At 49.5% G+C, this 20,412-nt stretch overlaps 6 protein-coding genes across 6 annotated transcripts; 2 read left to right on the forward strand and 4 right to left on the reverse strand.

The window, feature by feature from the left end:
* Positions 1 to 988: 988 nt before the first annotated feature.
* FIESC28_02392 (uncharacterized protein) lies at positions 989 to 1,441 on the reverse strand (the record flags this gene model as incomplete). Its single annotated transcript, XM_031156541.1, has 1 exon — positions 989 to 1,441. The coding sequence occupies one exon, from the start codon at positions 1,439 to 1,441 to the stop codon at positions 989 to 991; it is 453 nt and encodes a 150-aa protein (XP_031019415.1).
* A 2,382-nt stretch (positions 1,442 to 3,823) lies between these two features.
* FIESC28_02393 (uncharacterized protein) lies at positions 3,824 to 7,510 on the forward strand (the record flags this gene model as incomplete). The annotated part of the gene is made up of 3 exons (XM_031156542.1): positions 3,824 to 4,169; positions 4,280 to 7,338; positions 7,403 to 7,510. 3 exons carry the CDS (start codon positions 3,824 to 3,826, stop codon positions 7,508 to 7,510), a joined length of 3,513 nt encoding a protein of 1,170 aa, XP_031019416.1.
* Positions 7,511 to 8,292: 782 nt separating this feature from the next.
* On the reverse strand, positions 8,293 to 10,390 carry FIESC28_02394 (uncharacterized protein; the record flags this gene model as incomplete). Its single annotated transcript, XM_031156543.1, has 4 exons — positions 8,293 to 8,580; positions 8,630 to 10,073; positions 10,124 to 10,248; positions 10,307 to 10,390. The coding sequence occupies 4 exons, from the start codon at positions 10,388 to 10,390 to the stop codon at positions 8,293 to 8,295; spliced, it is 1,941 nt and encodes a 646-aa protein (XP_031019417.1).
* Positions 10,391 to 11,060: 670 nt separating this feature from the next.
* Positions 11,061 to 11,854, forward strand: FIESC28_02395 (uncharacterized protein; the record flags this gene model as incomplete). The annotated part of the gene is made up of 3 exons (XM_031156544.1): positions 11,061 to 11,166; positions 11,223 to 11,518; positions 11,591 to 11,854. The coding sequence occupies 3 exons, from the start codon at positions 11,061 to 11,063 to the stop codon at positions 11,852 to 11,854; spliced, it is 666 nt and encodes a 221-aa protein (XP_031019418.1).
* A 437-nt stretch (positions 11,855 to 12,291) lies between these two features.
* Positions 12,292 to 12,735, reverse strand: FIESC28_02396 (uncharacterized protein; the record flags this gene model as incomplete). Its single annotated transcript, XM_031156545.1, has 1 exon — positions 12,292 to 12,735. One exon carries the CDS (start codon positions 12,733 to 12,735, stop codon positions 12,292 to 12,294), a length of 444 nt encoding a protein of 147 aa, XP_031019419.1.
* A 1,667-nt stretch (positions 12,736 to 14,402) lies between these two features.
* Positions 14,403 to 19,670, reverse strand: FIESC28_02397 (uncharacterized protein; the record flags this gene model as incomplete). Its single annotated transcript, XM_031156546.1, has 11 exons — positions 14,403 to 15,521; positions 15,572 to 15,845; positions 15,894 to 16,033; positions 16,081 to 16,315; positions 16,374 to 16,447; positions 16,502 to 16,702; positions 17,683 to 18,174; positions 18,227 to 18,427; positions 18,484 to 18,799; positions 18,849 to 19,365; positions 19,511 to 19,670. 11 exons carry the CDS (start codon positions 19,668 to 19,670, stop codon positions 14,403 to 14,405), a joined length of 3,729 nt encoding a protein of 1,242 aa, XP_031019420.1.
* Between the last annotated feature and the right edge of the window lie 742 nt (positions 19,671 to 20,412).

Here is a 20,412-nt window from a genome sequence, read left to right on the forward strand (position 1 = left end):
TACAGGGTTTGCCAGGTCGTCGCACGCCCTCTATCGTCTCCTGACAGATTTTGACTGGGCATAGCCAGTTGAGGAGGGGTCGTAGACATGCCTCGCGGCGTTCGTCGAACCTTCGACACTCGACCTGGACTCGACGGATGTGTGGACAATCGTAATTACATACCTGATAGCACATGGTGAAAATGCTGGCTGGTTTCTTTGGCGAATAGTTATGAGTATTGAGTAAGGGTTGAATACTTTGAACTTCTCTGTTAGAAAGTAGTTTGTTCGTTGACTTTGACATAAACATTTCTCGGCAACGACCAGGGGGTTCAATAGCTTTATATCTGACGTCTGATGTGCAAAGACCAGGCAGTTGTCGTATGGACATATCCTTTGTTCCAAGGACAGACACTACTCGGTTTATTGTTGCCTCTGGTATCTTTAGAGACTCGCTTTGTCCTTTGTCTAAATATAAGTCCATTCAATCACTAAAGGGCACAGATATAGATCTCGGGTCAGAGTCATGGTGAACACGCTGCATGTAACAATAAAAATCTTCCAGGTGATCACGATGGATGAACAGGTGATTGCAAAAGTTGTTTTATTAGAAACCCGTAGTGGTTGCTGTTTATGCTATTCAATCTGGGATACGACGGGTTTCTAATTCTAACTCTCAAAGGACTCGTCCAACTCTGTTCCAATCTAGGTTGGCAAAAAGCAAAATGGCTGTTCTCTTGGCTTTCGTGTGCGTTCGTTTCATTCTGGGTTATGTTCTTCAGTACATGTTCTTTCAAGTTTAGTTGTTATTGTGATGCTTTACCTTGTATGTCATTCTTTGGGGCTTCCTCTTGTCACTCCAAGTAAAACCGCCAGAGACACTTGTTCGTATGTACATTTCAATCTGGACAACATTCATCAGTATGGTTGCTGAGTTTTTGGTAGTTCAAGGGGGACCTACAAGCAATATACTCGAGTGCATCATCACTCGTTTGACTCCGGCCTTGCCTTAGCACCGGTATCCAATGTACCGCTGCGAGTGGCCATCTCTGCAGTTGAGATCCGCCGGCACCCAAGGCTTCGTTTCCAGCAGGGTAAATCCCGCTGGCTTCTCCTCCATGATGACACCCCCGTGTCTCACACTTTCAATATAGTTGAAGTACGAGGGGATACCAAATTTGGCGAAGGGGTCGTCAACCAAGTCGCCCGTGCTGGTGCGGCTGCTGACAGGGAAAGCGTTGGGTTCGTCGGTTTTTGTGGACACCACGGGCTTTTCTTGATTTGCAAAAACGATGTACAGGAGTTCTGGGACCAGATGTAGGCTCCAGGGCTCAGGCGAAGAGTCCTCCTCGGAGGGACGGGCCCATGAGGGAAGAACGGAGGTCGGGGCGAATACCCAGTAGAAACTAACAACTAACTTGGTAGTAAATAGTAAGAGTAGAATACCCGTCAAGATTTCCATGATGTCGGTTCTAACGCTGGCTGCGTGGGTATCTCGTGATGGTGGTATCTTGTGGTGATGTCTGGTGATGATGTCTGGTGATAGGAAATTATCAACAACGGAGGGGGTAATCAGCAGTATTCTTATACTTGTGGGTTTTAGTATTTCAGTATTGGATTTTTGGGGGTATAATACTCAGCCAGGATGTAAATTGTGATTCAAGTAAGTTTGAGAATAAGCTGTGTTTACCATTTAGCCAATCCACGGAAAGCCAGTTATGGTCACTATTGCATAACAAATATCCATGAAGTCGATATTCTTGTTGGGTAATTGTGGCTAGCTATTCCATTTGTTGTTTTTCTGGAAATCCAGCATATGCTTTATTGCTATTTTGTTTGGCGTTTCCTTTCGAATGGACTTGAGCAACTATTCTGTTTAAGCATACCCCCTCATGGAAACTCTTCAGACTTCTCTTCCCGAGACTTCCAAGCCAATAAATGGCTGAGTAGCTCTTAGGTTGCCAATCTGGATCCGGCGATTAAACTTAGCATTATGAGCGAGCATATATATAGTTTGGGTGAGCTGTTCTTGACGAGGGTGGCAGAGACAGATGATCCCAGAAAGAGGGGGCCGAACCTAATAGCTGAATAGCCTCCCTTGTATTCACATCAGCTTTGAGGCATTTTTAGGAGTCTTTGCTTCGGCGGTTTTCCAAACATGATGCCATAGAATGGTTGTTGTATCAGCCTCTGCTTGTGGTATGAGGTCAATGAGCAACTCATGCAAACCACGGCGACCAGCCATTGTGTTTATGAATAGCAATCATCGATTAGTGGCAATTCACATTATGTATTTTACCTCACTTTGATATTGAAGTGATCCTTTGTCCTTTGTTCTATTCACCGACAGCGTAATTGTGGTGAGGTTGAATTTCAGATGAAAGATGAGTAAGCTGTTTTCGACTGACCAATGGCGTGTAAAGGGAAAGCTTGGGGTTTGTGCGTTGATGGAGCTACAGGGTAGTATGGAACCTCTTGGTGATGGGACGGCTTTGGTTGCTGGGCCACTTTGTATGTATGGAAACTTCGATTGCTATCATGATATCCGATGGAGGATAATATGGGCTCGGGGTCTCGGCGTTTCTACGCTGGTCAAGCTATGTATGGATGTTTAAGTTGATTGAATGTAGTGAGCATTTTCAATTTCTGTGCGCTGGGAAAACCACAAGGTTTGTCACAATCAACTCAGTCTTGTATACGTAGCTGTGTGTATATTTTGCAACTTGGGAAAGAAACAATATGCCCACAAACTGAAGCATCATGACAACATCGCGAGAGTCGAGAGTCTTATCATGTCGGAAAATTTTGCCTATCATGACCCGGCAGTTGAAGCAAAGATGGGCTCGACATTCGGAATCTCTTTCATGACTCAGAAACATCCGCCAGCGGCTCCTGCTACCGCTCACGCGCCGAATAGCGGCGGAATAGGCGGACAGAGATACCGCCTAAGCCGCCGATGCCGGGGAACAGCTATCTTAGCTTGACATGTCCAACATGGCATTGGCCGCTTCGTCTTTTTTTCAATGGGTCGAAAAGAAGTCGCCAATTATTCTAGACGTATGCTAGCACCAGTAGAATTATTTTCCTTGTTGCTGACAGCCGTTTGTCTGCCGTGTCCTGGTCTGTTTCTGGCTTTCCCCCTCCAGTACCAGGGTTCAATGAAGCTGCCCTGGCCGGTCGCCGTAACCGGACCCATAAGCTTAGCTGGATCCGGGGAGCTCAGAGCAAGGATGAGCAAGGGCCTGCAGGTACTGTATAGTGTGTAGGTTGAGCTTCATGTAGAAACAAACACAGAAAAATAGACAGATACGATCAATGAATTACTGGGATTCATGTCTAGAAACCCCAATTGGGACAACAAAATACAACAATCTAGCAACTTTGGAGCTATGGGCCTTGGACACTCCACGAAGAACCCTTGAGAGAGCCGCTAGTGACAGACGATCTCTATCGAATCTTGGTTTAATTTTTTTCTCACTACGGCCGAAATGTTGGGGCAGTCTTGTCTCAGTCTCTAAGGTATCCGTATCAGTATCTGAGCACCAGACTAAACTAGATCAGACCAAGGATTGGCTGCGTCACATCTTTTTGTTAGAGTCACACAGAATAATTTTCGGAGCCTCTTATCTTATCAGGCGGCATCGAACCGCCCGCCATTTTTCTTCAAGAGTGGCCGCCCTGCCTCTTTTCTCCCCTCTCCTTCTGGAAATCATTCCACAGAGTCACCGTCTCTTGTGTCCTTCACAAACATCGCTATCCTCGACCCTTAATTCGGGACAAAGAAGGGCAACCTCGCCAGCGGGACGGTTCAGCTTGCATTGATACGTGCAAATTATCCGCTGCAATGCCTCTCAACCTGGCAACCACTCTCGCTGGTCGAGCTCCGGCCCTGCTCCGTCATGGACGCAGGGTCCCGCGAGCTTTGCCCTCTCGCTCATACTCCTCGGTGAGCCCTCTCGCCAATGCCTGCCGAGTCTCAATTGCTGCTACACGACCTGCCAACTCAAAGCGCATCGGAACCCTCAAGGTTATGCGCGGATACAGCTCCGCCGCTCAAGACGCTCCTAACCCCAAGGCCTACCTCGACAGTGGAGTTATCAAGCCTCACCAGACCGTCGATGTCAAGAAGGTTCTTGTCATTGGAAGTGGTGGTCTTGCCATTGGACAGGCTGGAGAGTTCGACTACTCAGGTTAGTATACAGCTCTGTGCATGCCAAAATCTCACCCGACTTACCCCGCGACTCACCAAAAATATCATATCCCACAAACGCATACAAAAACTGACTCTCAACAATTATAGGCGCCCAGGCCCTCAAGGCTCTCAAGGAAGCCGGCGTTGCTTCTGTGCTCATCAACCCCAACATCGCTACCATTCAAACCAACCACAGCTTGGCTGACGAGGTCTACTACCTCCCCGTCACCCCCGAGTATGTCTCCTATGTCATCGAGAAGGAGAAGCCTGACGGCATCTTCCTTTCTTTCGGTGGTCAGACTGCCCTCAACCTCGGTGTTGAGATGCAGCGACTCGGACTCTTCGAGAAGTACGGCGTCAAGGTCCTCGGTACCAGTGTCCGAACTCTGGAGCTGAGTGAGGATCGTGACCTCTTCGCTAGGGCTTTGGAAGAGATTAACATCCCCATCGCCAAGTCGATCGCCGTCGGTACTGTCGAGGAGGCTCTCGAGGCCGCCGAGACCGTCGGATATCCCATTATTGTCCGAGCTGCCTATGCTCTCGGTGGTCTGGGCTCCGGTTTCGCCAACAACGAGGAGGAGCTCCGCAACATGGCCGCTCGATCTCTTACCCTCTCCCCTCAGATCCTTGTCGAGAAGTCGCTCAAGGGCTGGAAGGAACTCGAATATGAGGTCGTTCGTGACGCCAACAACAACTGTATTACCGTGTGCAACATGGAGAACTTTGATCCTCTTGGTATTCACACTGGTGACTCCATTGTCGTTGCCCCCAGTCAGACTCTGAGCGACGAGGAGTACCACATGCTCCGAAGCGCTGCCATCAAGATTGTCCGACATCTTGGTGTTGTTGGCGAGTGTAACGTCCAGTATGCTCTCCAGCCTGATGGTCTCGACTACCGTGTTATCGAGGTCAACGCCCGTCTCTCTCGATCCTCTGCTCTAGCCTCCAAGGCTACCGGATACCCTCTGGCTTACACTGCCGCCAAGATCGGTCTCGGACACACCCTTCCCGAGCTTCCCAACGCTGTCACCAAGACTACCACCGCCAACTTCGAGCCATCTCTTGACTACATCGTCACCAAGATTCCTCGATGGGATCTTTCCAAGTTCCAGCATGTCAAGCGTGACATTGGCAGTGCCATGAAGTCAGTTGGTGAGGTCATGGCTATTGGCCGAACCTTTGAGGAGTCTTTCCAGAAGGCTATTCGACAGGTTGACCCCCGATTCGTCGGATTCCAGGGTGACAAGTTCGAGGACCTTGACTTCGAGCTCCAGAACCCTACCGACCGCCGATGGCTCGCTGTCGGTCAAGCTATGCTCCACGAGAACTACTCCGTTGACAAGGTTCACGAGTTGACCAAGATCGACAAGTGGTTCCTCCACAAGCTCCAGAACATTGTTGACTGCACCCGTGAGCTTGAGCAGGCTGGTGGCCTTCAGAACCTGAAGAAAGATCAGATTCTCAGCGCCAAGAAGATGGGTTTCTCTGACCGACAGATTGCCAACGCTGTCAAGAGCACCGAGGATGAGGTTCGGGCTGCTCGCAAGGCCTTTGACATCCACCCCTGGGTCAAGAAGATTGACACTCTTGCCGCCGAGTTCCCTGCCAACACCAACTACCTTTACACCACCTACAATGGTTCTACCCACGATGTTACTTTCGAGGACAAGGGTACTATGGTTCTGGGTAGTGGTGTTTACCGAATTGGTAGTTCCGTCGAGTTCGATTGGTGTGCTGTCAGCGCTACCAGGGCTCTTCGGGCGATGGGCGAGAAGACAATTATGATCAATTATAATCCTGAAACGGTATCCACTGATTACGATGAAGCTGATAAGCTCTACTTTGATGAGCTGAGCTACGAGCGTATCATGGATATCTATGAGCTTGAGAACTCGAAGGGTGTCGTTGTGTCCGTTGGTGGTCAGCTGGCTCAGAACGTCGCTCTCAGGCTTCAGGAGACAGGTGGGGCCAACGTTCTTGGAACTGATCCCAAGGACATTGACAAGGCTGAGGATCGTCAAAAGTTCTCTGAGATTCTTGACAGCATTGGCATCGATCAGCCTGCCTGGAAGGAGCTTACTTCCGTCAAGGCTGCTGAGGACTTCGCCGACGAGGTTGGCTACCCCGTCCTGGTCCGTCCCTCTTACGTCCTGTCTGGTGCTGCTATGACTGTGATCACAAGCAAGGCAGACCTCAAGGACAAGCTCGAGGCTGCCAGCAACGTCTCCCCCGACCACCCCGTTGTCATTTCCAAGTTCATCGAGGGAGCTGAGGAAATTGACGTCGATGGTGTCTCTTCCAACGGAGAGCTTATCCTCCACGCTGTTTCCGAGCACGTTGAGCAGGCTGGTGTTCACTCTGGTGACGCCACCCTTGTTCTCCCCCCTGCCAATCTCGACAGCACCACCATGGAGCGTGTTAAGCAGATTGCCCAGAAGGTCGCCCAGGCCTGGAAGATCACCGGTCCTTTCAACATGCAGATCATCAAGGCCGAGAACCCCGAGGGTGGTGAGCCTCTCCTCAAGGTTATCGAGTGCAACCTCCGTGCTTCTCGATCTTTCCCCTTCGTCAGCAAGGTCCTCGGAACCAACTTCATTGATGTTGCTACCAAGGCCCTCATTGGCAAAGATGTCCCCCCTACGACCGATCTCATGGCTGTGAAGCGTGACTACGTCGCCACTAAGGTTCCCCAGTTCTCCTGGACCCGTCTTGCTGGTGCCGACCCCTTCCTGGGTGTCGAGATGTCTTCCACTGGTGAGATTGCTTGTTTCGGTAAGGATCTTGTTGAGGCCTACTGGACCTCTCTCCAGTCCACCATGAACTTCCGCATGCCCGAGCCTGGTGAGGGTCTTCTTTTCGGTGGTAACGTCAGCAAGCCTTGGTTGACCCAGGTTGTTGACTACGTCGCTCCTCTCGGCTACAAGCTGTACGCTGCTAGCCCCGAGGTTAAGGAGTTCATCGAGGCCAAGTCCAAGACCAAGGTCGAGGTCGAGGTCATTGAGTTCCCCAAGGAGGATAAGCGAGCTCTCCGAGAGGTCTTCAAGAAGTACGACATCCGTGGATGCTTCAACCTTGCTCAGGCCCGAGGCAAGACCACTCTGGACGTCGACTATGTCATGCGCCGAAATGCCGTCGACTTTGGCGTCCCTCTGTTCATGGAGCCTCAGGTAAGTCTTTACTAAATCCACCCTAATTTACCCCCAAAGGACTATAAACTAATCATAAATTTAGACCGCTATCCTCTTTGCTCAGTGCATGAGCGAGAAGCTTCCCCGCCCCGAGGGTATTCCCGCTGAGGTCCGCCGATGGTCCAACTTCATCGGTGGCAAGCATCTGTAAAAACATATCTGGCGTTTTTGTTAATGGAAAGGAAAAGGATTAGTCAGTATCTCGAGAAGAGATGTTCTGGATGAAATCTTTCGTTTGAAGAGGGCGGGGATTTTAAGGAGTTTGCGTGATGATTGATATGGGCTTATAGTATACCCGCCCTCTTTGTACCTATAGATGGAGTAGATGGGAAATGAATCAGGTTTCATCATGATCATATACTTGTGCCTACTATATGAATCTCGACTACATGTGAATAATGACGTCTAGAGTTTAATAAATTAGTCTAAGAAACGAGAATCCATTCTAAAGATGTCCTAAATTTATGAATACGACTATCATAACTATCAGACGAAATTCCATTCCAGTAAGGTCATATCAGTGGCACGGACTGTACTTGCCACTGCCTAATCAATCAACTGTATGTGAAGATGAGATTTGTTTAAAACGTTGATTCTACGTGATCTTGAGTAGTCAATGCTCTCAACAGACGCTATGTAACGACAATCAATCGCACTCACTGCCTATCAAACACACCAAAACACGCTCACACACTTTGGTAATGCTACCCCATGAATGTTGCCTTGTGCTCCGATCCTGTTATCAGTGAGTCCTTTCCCAAACGCCACCCCAGCTACAAATGCAATATCGTCTTCCAACTGATGGAAGGTAAAATATCTAGCAAAAAAATCGAGCCTTGCAACTTTTCGATATTTCCGGCGAATCTAGACCTCTGTTTAATCTCAATCCCAATCCCAAACTCCCATCCCTTTTTACCCAATACCTCTTATTGACTAGGGCGGCGTCGGATTGGCGGATTTGGTCATGCGTTCGTTTAGCCTGAAGGCAGCAAATCGCTTAGCAAGGGGTTCACCCGAGTCGCGAGTGGGATCTTTATGAGAAGAGGAAGAGGAAGAGGAGGGCGAGGAAACACCATCGTCCTCCCGCTGACGCTTGGGGATTCTCTCACCAGTCGATTGAAGGATAGCCTGGAGGGTCTGCCAGCCCTCGGTAGAACGCAGCTGGAATGTATCAGAAAGGTCGTGTTGGCTTGCTACACGGCAGAGCAAGGCTTCTTCGTCCTGTATGACGGGTCAGTAGATTTTATTGTATTGAGATCCATGGGCGCACCTTGGAGAGGACACCCATCTGCAGAATGAAGCAGAGAAGGTGGAAGTTAGACACTTCTTGCCCAGTAGGCTTCTGACTGGGTGACTGCTTAATAAACTTGGACAGAGCAGAATGCTCCTGGCTCTCTCCCACATATTCTCGATTCTCGATGGGGAAGCCCTGCTGGGTGAACATAGGCTTAGGGTCGGCGGGAAAACCGTGAGTTAGTGTAACAAACAGATATTCGACAGGGAAGGATGGCTTTGCGTTCTCTTGGACATTAGCACCGTACTCGTTGACTCTTCGGTAAAAGACTTCAGGGATATATCGTGTGCGGCTGACTGAGCCATCGTCTTCCTCCTCATCTCTTACGAGCATAACATTGGGATCAGCAGATGGCTCGACAATGTCTGCGCGAACCATCTCCACTGACTCGTTAGACATCTGGTAAGACGAGATGGAAATTTCACCATCTTCGTTACCCGTGATGATGCATGTTACAAAGTTGGAGCCAAAACTGCCAGTGTCGCTCCACTTGGAAGCCTTGGGATACTGAGCCTGCAATCTTGAAGAAAAGCAGATTTCAAGAGAGGATAGGAAGTAAGAATCAGCATGACGCTTACAAACCACGGAACCATCTCCGTTGCCAGCATCGAGCAGATCAGTCCAAATGACACCCACCGGTTCCAGACCACACTGCTTGGCTACCTTGTCGATCTCCTTCTGGGACTCCCATGCATTCATGGTGATGCCATCAATCTCATCAACCTGAGGAGGCTCGTAGATGGCCTCAACCACAGCCTTAACACCGAGAGGAACTTCAGTATACTCGACATACTTTCCGTAGAGGTAACCCAGACGCTGAGATCCAGTCTTTCGCCATGTATCAATAAAAGTATCAATGATAGCAGGCGAAGAAAACTCGACGTGATCAACCATTCGGAATTGTTGGGGCTGCAGAGTGATGGCACTGGGCTGACACTTTGTGCAGATACCTTCAGGCCATGGGGGGTGACCGGAAGGGCATTCGTGCCTGACTCGGTAATAAGGCTCGACCAAGGGAGGAATATAGGAAGCGCCGAGTTCGGGCTTGTTTGTTGCGGCATTGATCTTTCGTAGGTAGGAATGGAAGGACAAGTACTTGATCTTCTTTTCTGCTAGGTAGCCAGGGTTGAAGGGGTCAAGAGGTTGACAGTAGTCACACATGCCCTTGGGGCCATGGCGACACATGCGATCGATTCCTCGAGGAATTTTGCCATCTTGTCGGTCTAATCGATCGTCCAGAGCGGATTGACGTACCACCTCCCATGGTCTAGAGATCCTCTCGGGTTTGGGGTTAATAGGCAGGTCCTCGGTTGGTAGCACCGGCTTTCCGTTGAGCCTGGCGGAAGTGTTGGATGTCTCGAGAGCTTCACCGTTGGCGGCACCAGTATGTTGGTAGGTGAGAAAGATGAGGTCGCCGTGCCTGTGACGTTAGCTTTCTTGACCGTGAAGACCTTATGAGTGTAGACTAACTTGAGACCGATCTGACCAACTTTGAAGTTGATGATGTCGCCCAGTCGCTTCGAGTCACCTCCGTTTGGTGCGTTGGATAGAGCTATGGTCGTGGGATCGACAGTCTTGGGAAGTTGATCAAGTAGCTAGAGATGGCCAACGTCAGCGGGGACAAGGACAGGTTGAGCATGGAGCACAACTAACCTGCTCTCCCAAATCTCCAAAGGTAGTTGTAGGCTCGACGGTCAGACGGGCCATACCGTCGGGGCCCCGGAGTCGCAGCAACATGGCGGGCACTGTTCTTAAGACTTGACTTGCTGCTGGTGATGTACGGTCTTTGGTGGGGGTTGTCGGCGTGATCTTTGTCGCCTTTGCACACGGTGTTTGTGCTGTAAAAGACGTAAACGACAAGTTCCTCAGAAGAAATCGCGAAGACGAAAGGGTTATAAAAGTAGAAAAGCCTAATAGTATGTCAAGTTGGAACTCAATGAAGCAACAGCATCGAAGAAGAAAGTGCTGGAGGTACCTGAAGCTCGAGTCTGTGCGGGTACGTACCTTACCTAACACTGCTCACTTCAGTGAAAGCACAGCGTCATCCAGCGGTGCCTACCTGCCTAGGTACACAGTGAGTGGAGAAAGAGCTTATCTAATCCTTCAGTGACGTCGCACGGCAGTCAAATCCAGGGGCCCATAACACACAGCCACGATTCAACAGCCACACAAGACAAAGCAGAAACGTTATCTGGCCTAAAGTTGAATAATGCGCCACACCACCACCACTTACCACTTTAGCTGTATTACTACTACTGTATCCGTACCTTAATCTGCAATCTGTATTCTTGTCGATTGACCATCCCACATCCCTCAATCACGGCCGGCTCGACTTCTTTCTTGACACTCGTTTTAATTACAGCACACGGACAAATCGTGTTTTTTTCTTTCATAACCACCATTCATCATGCTCGACATCGATTGGAAGGGCCTTGCCCTTCCCTTTGCCTATGTTATCGTTCTCGGCAGCGCACTCATGACATTCTCGACGATTTACCGAAAACGACAAGCTGGTATGTCCCTGACAAACCTTGGAAACAAATTGAATGGGCATTAACTCTTGAAACAGCCGAGAGCGCCAACCTGGCTCCATGGTTCGGCCCCCATCTCCAGCGCAACGTCTACCTCTCCCTGCTGCACCTCGAAGACGGCACCGAAAAGGGACCCAAGGTTCCCGAGAGCGTCCTCCGTGCTGCCCTGTTGCGCCGCGCCGTCGAGGACATCCGTCGTCTGATCCAGATCAAGTCAGCCAAGCAAGCCTGTGGTTCTCTGTTGGCGCGAGGCAGTGTGGGCGATGACCTGTGGCAGCGATTCCAGCGCGCTGAGAAGGAGATGGAGGAGGAGTTGAGAGATGTTGTTACAGAGGTATATCCGCTCGCTCGTTCTGGCGCATGCGCTCTGATTTGATGTTATGTACATTTTACTTACACCACACAGGCCAACGCTCTTGCCCCCAACTGGGGCCAGTCCATCTTCCAGTCTGCCCACGAGATGACCGCCAACGCTGCCATGCGCAGCTCACTCGAGGAGATCCTTGCCCAAGCCGAGTCAGAGAAGCAATGGTGGGAGAAGCGTCGTGGACAGATTCAGACAGAGTTCATGAAGGAGCTCGACTCTGAGCAGAGCTCTTCTGCCAAGACTACCAGTGAGGAGGATGCTGTTATGATTGACAGCCCTTCAAAGCAGGCCGCCCAGGAATAAGCAAAGGCAGATTCTCCTCAATGACGGATCGCAAGAAAGGAGACGTCTTTTATATACACAAGAGTACGAACCTGTTTCCCCAGTTCGGGTTTGTATAGTATACCACATATCTGGCAAGGCGCACACTCGGTGCGCATCGGGATGAAGAGAGGGGTACCAACATCAATCGGCGTTGAAGGTGTTTTTGAAAATAGTAGCATGGGCTTCTTCTCTATTGATATATCGGTTGTCTTTCACCTATCTCTGTACTCCAATGAAAATGCAATGATGTGCGCTGGCTAGTTGGCCATGTCTAACAATGCGACCTCCTAGATGCAAACGAAAAGCAAAGAAAAGACGACAAAACCATATGCAAAACTCCTGTAAACCACTGACAAATACAGATTATTAACCCTCAATTAACCATACCAACGCCGGCTATCCTCCGCTTGATGCAATCAGGAAAAGTGCTTTCGCCTCCAAAGGTCCTCCTCGGCCGCGAGTCTGGCTCTGCGTGCCTCTGCCAGGATCTCCTCCTCTGTCTTGAGCAAGATTGGTGATTCGCAACCTCGAAGGCCAATGAACTTTCCCATCTTGCGCCGTTTCTCCTCGAGAGGCAGATCAGATCGCCATGTGACTGGGCATGGGTATTGGTTTGTCCACGGGCTGGGTGTCCTCTGGTGGTAGAACTGGGCGAGAGACTCGAGCTGCTCATCGGTGAGCAGCCAGAAGTTGAGGACGGTAGTGGGAAACGATGGGTGGACAGCGCCTGTAGTGAGCTGAACTAGAGGTGCCAGTGGTAGAGCCATCTGTTCCAACTTTCGTTGGAGGTTTGGGTTCTTGGCCAATCGTCGCTGAGCAAAAGCCTGGCGATGCCTTGAAGGAATCTCGCCTCGCATCATAGTGGCGGATTGGCTGTTGCGTTGCTGGAGAGGTTGGTAGAGGATATGATGGTATAATAGAGTTGAATTGAGCTTCGCAGCTTCGCAGCTTCAAGCTTTCTTTTTGTAGATCAAGAGTTCCGGTCTCTTGTTGCCTCCCAAGATTGACAATTCTGAATAGGAATAGTTCTTGATTTTGATTGACAGTCAATCAATGATGACTAGTGATGGTGAATTGGCCTCGGCGGGGTGGCTATCAACAGCGGTCTTCTCCGCAGTGCAGTGAATGACAGCGCAGGCTGGAGTTTTGAGTTTTGTAGTCGAATCCTACACTGGTATTCTGTATTCTCGGACTTTCCGTAGGGCTTGGAATAGAACTGAGGCGAGAACCAAGAGGGCTGATCAAGGCAAAAGCGAACGAGTGAAGAGATAAGAGGAATATGAAATAGAAAGAGATGAAATAGAAAGAGATGTCTTGTACTTAGATAGATGGATGGACAGAAAGATACTGGATGCTATTGCTTTTAGTCTTATGAGCGAAACCCCGCCCTCTTAAGACTTAGAGACTGAGTGACATGAGAAGCTAGGATCGCGAACAGCCAGCCGAACCGTCTTTGTGACCAACGCCAACCGGACTCGTTTCTTGTTCTTGTTCTTGTTCCCTTCTGTTCTGTTTCTCTTTTTGGAAACAAAAACTCACGCACACCCCAGCAGCTGTTCTGGGCAAAGCGGGCTTTGACAGCTCAGGCCTGAACTGAACCTGGAACCGCTTTGAGCTCATGAGTCTGGTCTCTGGCTGCCACACTTTGATCGGCTTGTTGGATGGGAACTACGTTAGACTAATAAAAAGCTTCCTGCCAACTCAGACGGACCCGGCTCCAGGTAAGACTCGGGGTTTATTAGTGGCCTTGAGACTGAGACTGAGACAGAGACAGACTGGAGAACCAACTGTATTGCATTCGCACCTAAAGGACTGCTGCTAACTAACTAACTTAACCCATCAGAACCAGACGCAATTGGGTTGGTCTGGAGGCGCTTGGTTCATTGAAGCAAGAAAACACCAACAAATGATGGCGTGGAATGTGACTGGTGGTCATGACTCAAAGTGATGTCTCGGAACAAGAACGAACAATGATGTGTTCAAAATAAATCTAGTTTACCGCCTTTTATTCGATTATTCACTCTTTTGTTCTCTTTCCCCAAAGATTCATGCTCCATTCTTAAGACCATGATGATAAAGAATACATGACATAACTAACATATTTACAGACTACAGCAAGGTAGACAGACAGCATAATTAGTGCACTCACATGATGCTTTGTTCCATGCAGTCCGCTCCGCTCCCGGCGTCTGATTCTTTTCTACTCCTGCATGTCTTGCATTCTGCTGCGCTGGCTGTGCTCCAAACGTCTCCAATTGCAACCCTCCCAGCCACCTGGTGTCTTAGACTGACGACACTTTCTTCTTCCGTGGCCATTAACTCGACCTCGGTCTTCATTAGCTAGTAACATAAAAACAAACCCAGAAAAACCTGCTCCCAAGACATCATTAATTCCGTCCCTCCCCCTCCTCAAAAGAGTCCACAAAGGACCACCTTTATGTGCGGTTGCAGTCTCCAAGTGCTCACTCTTTATCGCCATGTCTCTCTTTTTGCAAACTCTGTCGGCCAATTGCAAATGCAAACATGCTTAGAGCCACTTCAGCTTGGCAATATGATCCGCTTTCTTTTTGCTTGCTTTGACAAATCCCAAAGCCCTCAGCTCAGCCAGAGCACGGTAAAACATGACCAGCGACTTGCGTTCGTCCGTTTCCTCGTCGCCTACCAGCGCAGAAAATGCAGTCCATAGATCTGCCACATTAATCAGACTTCCCGTCTCCGTGTATAGACGATATAAGAGTGCAGTGGCCGGCAGCGTTGCGGGGAGTTCTCCGTCACCTGGTTTGCAGCATGAGCAGGACAGGTAGTCGTGCGGTCTTGTAAGGCCGCGCTCTAGGACTGCCCTCGGTCGAGGCACAGACACATCCTGCGATGGGGCCCGAGAATCGTACAGCCAGCTTTCCGACGACAAAAGGGAACCAGGCCTCAAAGCCTGGACGTGCTTAACGAGCAACGCAGTAACATCATCAATGATTTGAGTAAGTTGCTTGTCCTCATCTGTAAGTGCTGCTGAATCGTGGCTCAGTTGAACTCTTTGTGCAATAACAGTGGTTCGCGCAACTTTGCCCTGACCACTGTACTTGCTTCGCAGAGTGATGCTCTCCTTTTGTGCTTTTGAATGCAGCTGCTCCAGGTTTGCAAGTTGTTTTGATAGCGCATTTCGGAAATCAACATCTGTTTGCTTGGTTGCTGGGCCAAGTAGCAGATCAACGTCTCCATCTCGCAGAATTGCTACCATCTTGCCAAGTAGAGCCAGCAGCTCATTGACATCCATACGTCGTACCGATTCGATAGCCCTTGAGTTATCTGTTATTGAAACACCATCCTCCAAAGCATCAACATAGGCTTTGGAAAACTCAATATCTTGCGCTTCTGCCTCCTTGGCAATGAGCAATGCTCGAAGGAAATCTTCGATACGCTCTTGGCGTTCAGTGAGGCTATTTTGAACTTGCGAAGCCAGGAACTCGTTGTCTTCGAGTAAACCTTTGGCATACTGCACGTTCTCCAAGACCCCAGTTTCCACTGCCCTTTCCACAGTTTCTTTGAAAGAGTCTGTGTGTCGGATTGCCTCGATGTGCTCTGCTTGGAACGATGGGACATGTGAAAGAACACTGAGAGGGTTTGCGTAGAAGTGACACATATAAGCGTACTGTTGCTCTTAGTAAAAGTTTTTGCTCGTTTCTGTTCTGCAAAACGTACCTTTAATGACATTGCAAAGGTCTGGATACCTGAGACTTGATTATGTTGACGATCAAGCATGCTATAAAGAAGCGACGTTCCCATCAACACAGGGGCATCCGACGCTGCCACGGCTGTTTTGAAGACGGTCTCAAGAATGGCTGAGGTCTGGACAACGTCAAACTGTGCTCCATAAATCTGCTGGCATGCAGCCTTGAGCAACCTGGCTTGGAGGAGCTCGACTGATGTCGCGATACCAAAGAGCAAAGTAAAAGGGATACGTGGGCGCCACGAGCTTCAACAGTTAGTAGGCTAGAAGTGGCATCTAGAATATAAAACATACTTGAAGAGAATGATCAAATCGGACAACAGACTGCTGTCAAAACCCTCACTGTCTTGAAATGCGACAAAAACATGCTCGCAGTTCTGAGATTTGATAAATGCGTGCAATGCTTCAAGATCATAGTCAAGATACCTTCGGCCCTGTGACGCATGAGTATGAGAATTACATACCATCAAAGGCGACTTACCTCACGACCGTCTCCAACTTGAAGATTATCGTCTTCATCGTCAGAAGCCTTGGCTGTGACATCCCGAATGATCTTCTTCAACGCTGCCTTGAGGGTTGATGCCTCGGAAGACCTCAAGCCAACAAACTTGCTTTGTGTTGTTTGTTGAAGTGTCTCTGATAGTTGTTGAAAGAGAAGATCCTGTGAAGCGATGTTGGGTCCGGTAATGATGAAAGTTGAAGGGATCCTATCCCCACTGTACGAGAATTAGGGGTTGCCTGCAAGTGAAATGGTTTCTGGGGTTGGGCTCTTACGAGTCTGTTACTGCATCCTTAACAAAATCGCTGACATCGTGGAGAGTTTCAAAGTTTGAGTTTTTAAGGATTCCCTATTTTGTGTGAGAGTTGTTTCTTGGGTATGAATATGAATCTCTTTCACCCACCTCAATGCGTTCATCAACCTTTGTCCAGCTCTCCTGAAATAGGGACTCCCTTAGTTGGACAAACTCATGCTTCTCGGCACCGTTGAGCAAAGGCACAAAAGGCGATGAATCTTCAGATTTCTGTGCTTGTTTTGACACTCTTCTGCGTTTAGTAGACTTCTTCTGTGTCCCATCGTCTTCAGGGTCAAAAATATAGGCGACCTGTCTGTTGCGTTAGCGAAAGGGGTCGATGAATATCGGGGCAGAGTTATCTGTCACCTGGTGGTCCTCTTGGCTGTAGCCTTCTTGTTTAACTTCTTCGCGTGCCATGATTGATTCCTTCACAACAAGAATAATGACAGTATTCTGGAGATGAAGTTCATCAAGTTCGGGTTGATGTTGAAGGTCAACGCGTTTTCAGACGGTAGGCGCGTCTAATGACACTGTAATTCGCACTGTATCCCAGCGACCGCTAATATCTGGATACCTCTCTCCCTCTGACTCTCCTATGTGTACTTACCTAGGTACGAATATGTAGCTTCATCAAGACAATTAGAAAAAGCAACCGTGTACAGCCATTTCTTGAATATGTAAATTTCATCCTCCAGTACATCTAGTTCTTTGCCCATTCATCATCTGTATGCTGTTGTTCGCCATATCCACGTTTCATACGCCACGCCTCCTCTCAAAACTATATCATCCTCGAGCTTCACATCCCTTCCCCTCCCTGTCCGTTCCTGTACCATATGACCTGGAGTGAGCTCTTCCTGCCCTTTGGTTCAAGAAAACCTATTAAGAACGAGGCTCCGAGTCTCAGCATCCTTAGTTTTTACCGTTTGTACACCCCCCTGAAAGATGTTTCCTGCCCCCCATTCCTGCCGGGCTTATTACGACTCCGTTGAGTCGCGGCGGACTCTGCCACCAGACTTGGCAGATATTCATACAGATAGCGAAAAGACGCGATGAAGTCACTTTTACCACAGTTGAAAAGACAAAACCGTAAGAAAAGGTAAAAAAGAGACGGAAAATACCAGAGTTGGTAGACCATAACCTTGACGCCGTGAAAGAATTTGTTCTAAACCACCATGAGCCGCACGACACCTTAATTATCCTAAGCTGCGGTTTCAACAGGCTCAGGGGGAGCGGCAGTCTTTGTCTCTGTTAGCTTGGGTCCATATTCATGTCTCGAATTCATCACCTACATCGTCCTTCTTCTCTTCAGAAGCCGAGGCTTGTGGTGTCTCCTCGATCTTCTCCTCTTCCGACTTATCGGCCTCATCAGCCTTGGGCTCAGAGGCCTTTGGGGAATCCGACTTGGGCTCTTCGCTGGTCTTCTTGCCACTGTCGTCGTTCTTCTCTTCCGGCTTAGCTTCCGACTTGCCGTTCACACCGTTGGTGGACTCGGCAGCAGGCGCTGTGGGCTCAGCAGTCAGGAGCTTATTCCACTTGTCCAAAAGAACTTGCGAACGGTCCTTGAAGTGGAATTCCTCCTCCCGTGGGATTGACTCCAGCTTGAGCATGGCCTTGAGAACCTTGTTGATCTTGGTCCCGCGGATGATAGACACCTCCAAGTCCTTCAAATTCTCCAACATGGTAACGTATTCAGACATTTGCTCCATCTCTGACTCCTGGGGTTGTTGATCCCTGGTGAGGAGACCTCGTTGAAGCTTGTGGCGCAGGTAGAGGACCTCCTTCTGCTTCATTGTTAGCACTGTTTAATACTGTTGGGCGATGAAATGCGCTTACCTCCTTGTGGTGTCGTCGCTCCTCAGGGGTCATCTTGGCCTTCTTGCTACTCTCAGCCTTCTTATCAGCAGACTTCTTGACCTTGACTTTGGTTTTAGCCGCAGATTCTTCTTTGGCCTTGGGAGTGCCGTTGGCAGCCTTGGGCGTCGAGGTGTTGAGCTTAATCTTTGGCTTCTTAACCGAGTCGGTCTTTTGTGGTGTCTAAGATCCATAGTTAGTATCTCGGTTCCAGGCAGACATGCCGGGGTTGTGCTTACGCTCACGTCATCCTCAGCCTTGCGCTTCTTCGACTTTGCCTTCTCCGCTGTGGTATCATCGACATCCTCCATATCGACATCTTCGTCGGAGGCCTTGCCCTTGCCCTTCTTGGATTTCTTGGGTGTTGCGGCAGCTTGCTGCTTAGCGATCAGTTCGTCTTGGAATTGCTTGAGCATATCCTTATAGGTATCGAGATCATTGTGTTCGGCTGCGCGTGTGAAAGCCTCTTTGAGATCCTTGCGCATCTTCTCAGTGATGGTTTCTCGAGCCTTCTCAGGCGTGAGTTCTGTCAGGAGACTATTGGGCACCCAGCCACTGTAGTCGAGTTAGAGAGAGTCCTTTACCCAAATGGGGAGAAACTTACAATTCGTTTGTGTGAAGATACATGACAGGGAATGTTCTATCGTTGACACGTTTGCCACCATCGGCATAGGCCTCTGTGTAGGTGCCATCAGGTCGTGCCGCAGCTACCGGACGGCTATCAACCAGAGCTTGAGGCAGCATTGATTCATCGCAAATGATAGCAGGCCAAGCGGGGAATCCCTTAAGCTTGACTAAGAAGTGGTCTCCTGGCTTGGCATCCAGATGCGTGACAAGACGCGCCTTGGAGGCCTTCTTGCTCAGGCTCTTGCGGGTGTTGCCACCAGTCGACTTGCGTCGATTATTCTTGCCCTTTGACGAGGGAGTCTCAGTGGCAGCATTCTCAGTCGCTGTCTCGCCGTCAACTGATGGGGCCGAGGTTTCTGTCTTGGTCTCCCCGGCAGCCGGGGTCTCGGTCGCGTCCTTCATTTCAACGTCGGCACTCTCGTCAGCGGTCTTTGAGGCTTCGGTCGCGCCTGTGTTTTCGACGGGCTTCTCTGAGCTTCCGGCTTCCTTGTTTTCTGATTGCGCAATGTGGTCAGCATGAGTCTGACGAAGTGAAGAACGCGCCCGTGGCATGGTGCACGCGAGAGATCAAGGCGCGATTTGAAGAGCAATGCGGCCAGGTGCGCGATAGGTGCCAGGTATACCGTGATCATAACTTACCCTCAGCGGTCTTTGTTTCCTCCTTGTTTGCTTCGCCATCGGCCTTCGCGGCGTCGTCTCCGTTTGATGATGGCTCCACAGTTTTCTCAGTAGCAGGAGCTTCCTGCGCGTCGGTTGCAGGAGCCTCAACCTCGGGCTTCTCGGCAACCTGATCGGCCATTATGCAAATAGTAATGATGTTTCGCTGGCGACTGTAGGCAGCACCTAGGGATGCAATTCCAGCTTGTAAAAGATAGGCGAACGCGTAGCTGAAGGCGTATCGCGCGTGTCAATGGGGCGCAAGATTCGTATCGCGATGAAGGTTTGTTAATGAAATTGTTGCGCAATTGATGGAAGGCGCTTCGTCAAAATGCTGGGGTGTTGGGGGTGACGAAAGAAAAAACGCTGGTGCGAGTTGCCGGGCTGGGCCTGAGCAAGGGAAGCACTTTCAAACGTCACCAGAGAATGCACGGTCACGTGATGCGTATATGGGCAGGCGGCGTCATCAGCAATCCGACCCCAACCCCAGGTTCTTGTCTTCTCACACACGACACCAAAGGCCAAGCGCGTAGCTAACGCTGATTCGACGCCCAGGTATACGAGACCAACGGGGGGACGCGTCCTTAGCCCATTTTCATAGCATCTTCACTGTTTCCTCCCTGATAAAGTCACGTCGTCGCTTTGTCGGTCACTAGACGCGTTTGGCGTTGTGAACACCCATATCAACTTTTCACGCCTCTGTAACTCGTGTCGCACCATCAAACATCCACACAACTCAGCTTGTATCGACATAACTCCCCTTAAAGAGCACATCTCAGTCACATGCTATATCTGAAGTCATCGTCCAAGTTGATAGATTCGCATATTAAACCCTAAATTCGCATTCGTAGTTATGTAGTAGTGTACAAAGCCATCGCTGGCCA

The sequence above is a fragment of the Fusarium coffeatum genome (assembly GCF_003316985.1).
Source record: "Fusarium coffeatum strain FIESC_28 chromosome Unknown BRIP53273_contig_52, whole genome shotgun sequence".
NCBI lineage: Eukaryota > Fungi > Ascomycota > Sordariomycetes > Hypocreales > Nectriaceae > Fusarium > Fusarium coffeatum.